Raw genomic sequence first — 2,835 nt, 5'->3', positions numbered from 1 at the left:
TGTAATCTCACTTCCCTTTCATTTAATGCTAAGAGTACAATCTCCCTCTACAAATTTTGTTTAGAAAATGAAATCRTTTTGTTGTTGCGTGCAGAGTATTCGTGGCCGTAAAGCCACTCTGGAGGAGCTGCAGTCAGTTCATACGGAGCGCCACGTGTTGTTGTACGGAACGAACCCGCTCAACAGACTCAAACTGGACAACCGCAAACTGGCTGGTAGGTTTTCCTTCAGTTTTGRAACGTTTGTAGCATTTCAAAATAAGGGTCACAAAAAAAACCCTGCTTTATTAAAAGTGAAATGAACAGGTGAACACTTTCTGTTTTCATAGCATCATCATTAGAAAATGTTTTATTTAAAATTATTTTTTATGGTTTTGTGACTCTTATTTGGAGAGGGTACTCATGAAAAATACGTTTGGGCTTCAGATTCAGTCGTAGGAAATGCTTAGTTTGTGGTTGAGTAACCATTATGTGAAGGTGAACAGGTGAAGAATTTTTCGTTGTCTCATCTTTTTTTTTATTCTGCGATGCATTCATAATTTAAAGACATTTTTTTAAACAGTAAATCAACTTCATAAATAAAAATAAACCACTCTGCGACAGAAGTTTGAGTAAATCTGGCGTCATTTTCTCCATGTTTCTATTTTCTCAGGAATCCTCTCTCAAAGGATGTTTGTGATGTTGCCATGCGGGGGTGTTGGGGTAAGAGAAAACTTGCATTTCTAAGTGAAAACCGTTCGTCATGTCTCCATTGTTGTTTTAATGAAAGATGGTATGATTTTCAAAGAGAGGCAACAAAGAAAGAAAAAGTTGAAGAAAATTACAAGAAARACGATCAAGCGCAGCCCCGGCTCTGTTTTACGCACGACAGCCTGAGTTGAACCGTGACAAGTCAGACTAATGAGAACAACATGTTCGTGTTCAGGGATGGAAAAATGTATTTTAGATTTTTATTGTGCAAGGCAGAAGGACAGTAATGCCAGAGTTTGCATGAACCAAGAAAAAAAAAGAGAAAAAAATTAAATGTTTGAGTCACATCAGTGCTTGAATTTTTCTTTTTTTTTCTTTTTAGGGATGATGTTTGTTACACATTCTTCCACACTAACCAATAGTCATTTATTGACAGGTTGATAATGACACCATCTGGAACGAGTCGCACACCTCCACCGCATCGCGCATGGCGGCGGGCAGCGTCGTCGAGCTGTCCTTCAGGGTGGCCAAGGGAGAGCTCAAGGTTAGAACTGAAACCTTCCAGTCATTTACTATGAGCAATATGTAACTGTAGTATTTGAATAAGTTAAAACGAGTTCCTAGCTATAAAAAAAACCCACCTTGCAACCTTCACTACAACACACACACATGCACACAGTTTCAACCGTTTTCAAGCACTGACTCGTACCTTTGTCATTTTGGAAACGTAAATATGTTTGCTGTTTTGGCCTTTACAAGTGTCAGAAGCTACGTTTACGTGGACGTAAGTAATCGGATTAAACGGTCGTTCAGAATAAAAATGCATCATGTAAACAGCTCGTTTGGATTATTCTGATCCGATTGAGCTCAGTCCGAATGAATTTTTAATCCGAATGAAAGGGGTGGGTTATGCCGATTGATAATCGGAATGACGTGCATGTAAACACATAATCGGATCATTTTATTCTGATTGTAGAAAACTGACATGTGTGCGCATGTCTGCTGACTTTCATTCACCTTGTTCTGCTCTTAGAGGAGGCAGGGCAGCAGCGCTTCAGCTGTGCTGCGCCGTGCAGAACTTTTCCTCCTCGCTCTCTTAACAGATGAAAAAGGAGACAAACAGCAGACGTCGCTTCGCAAAAAATAAAAATAAAAAACACGTATTGCTTCATCTGCAGCCCAACCGAGGAGTAACGACGTCTCTACCATCAATAAAAACTGACACGGGTTCGTCCTGAGCGCACAGAAGAGCTTTGTTTACGRTTGTAATATGGAAGTAGAGCTGAAAGTTTACAACGCTGTCTGGACTTTTATTGTGAATAAAACTCCGGTGCATGTAAACACTTTTCATGATCGGATTGTGTCCATGTAAACAGTACATTCGGATTAGTTAATCCGAATACATTTCAATCCGATCAAAACATTTTGTGCATGTAAACATAGCTAGAGAGAATTATCAACTTACCTCTAATTTACACTACATGTGGTTCCGCTCCACTCCTCTGCGCTGTTCGCCGCCATTCGTTTGCACCCCAATTTATACAGCGTCCGCTTTGGTCTGCTCCGGTCTGCTCCGGTGAGAAGCACAGAGGAGGTCCGAAAAGCGTGTGCAGGAAATGTGAGATCACGCAATAAATCCAGTGATGAACGTGGAAGGCAGAGCAAAATAATTCATTCTGTGGACTCCAAACACAGCTGARACTGTGTCGCTGTCGTCTTTTTGAAACTTCTGATTTCAAAATAAAATCCACGTGCATCGTGTGTGGACATATGCTGCACGCTACATGTTCCCATCTGCTTCCCAAATACATTTTGACAGCATTTGTGTGTAAATATGCAATATATTTATTAATACAGCTAGGTTTTCAGCAAAATGAGTCTGCCTTTTTTTATTGTTTTGAAAATACGAATGCTGTGCTCGTTCCTTTTCCTGTTGGTGCGACATGATCTTTGTAGATTGACTTGGGCGCAGCTCTGGTGTCCGGCAAAAATAGGACTGAATCTAAATTTGGCAGATCACTGTCCACCGCCATGCGGGGCCAGTGTACATACTCTCACTGATTATATGGTTGCGTATTTGCAGCGGAAGTCATAGCGGAGCAGAACCATAGTGTAAATTAGGGGTTAGAGCCTTTAGGATTTGTAC

General features: G+C 40.6%; 1 protein-coding gene across 1 annotated transcript in view; it reads left to right on the top strand.

The window, feature by feature from the left end:
* Positions 1-1,233, top strand: part of hdac7a (histone deacetylase 7a) — a gene marked incomplete at both ends in the record, with an annotated part of 48,041 nt that extends 46,808 nt beyond the window's left edge. The window contains 3 exon segments of the mRNA XM_014015359.1: positions 95-215; positions 652-701; positions 1,126-1,233. Coding sequence (XP_013870813.1) covers positions 95-215; positions 652-701; positions 1,126-1,233 — 279 coding nt within the window.
* Positions 1,234-2,835: the final 1,602 nt, after the last annotated feature.

The sequence above is a fragment of the Austrofundulus limnaeus genome, unplaced genomic scaffold (assembly GCF_001266775.1).
Source record: "Austrofundulus limnaeus strain Quisiro unplaced genomic scaffold, Austrofundulus_limnaeus-1.0 Scaffold128, whole genome shotgun sequence".
In the NCBI taxonomy this organism is placed as follows: Eukaryota; Metazoa; Chordata; class Actinopteri; order Cyprinodontiformes; family Rivulidae; genus Austrofundulus; species Austrofundulus limnaeus.
The sequence above is the reverse complement of the archived record's forward strand: the minus strand, read 5'-3'. Positions and strand labels throughout refer to the sequence as shown.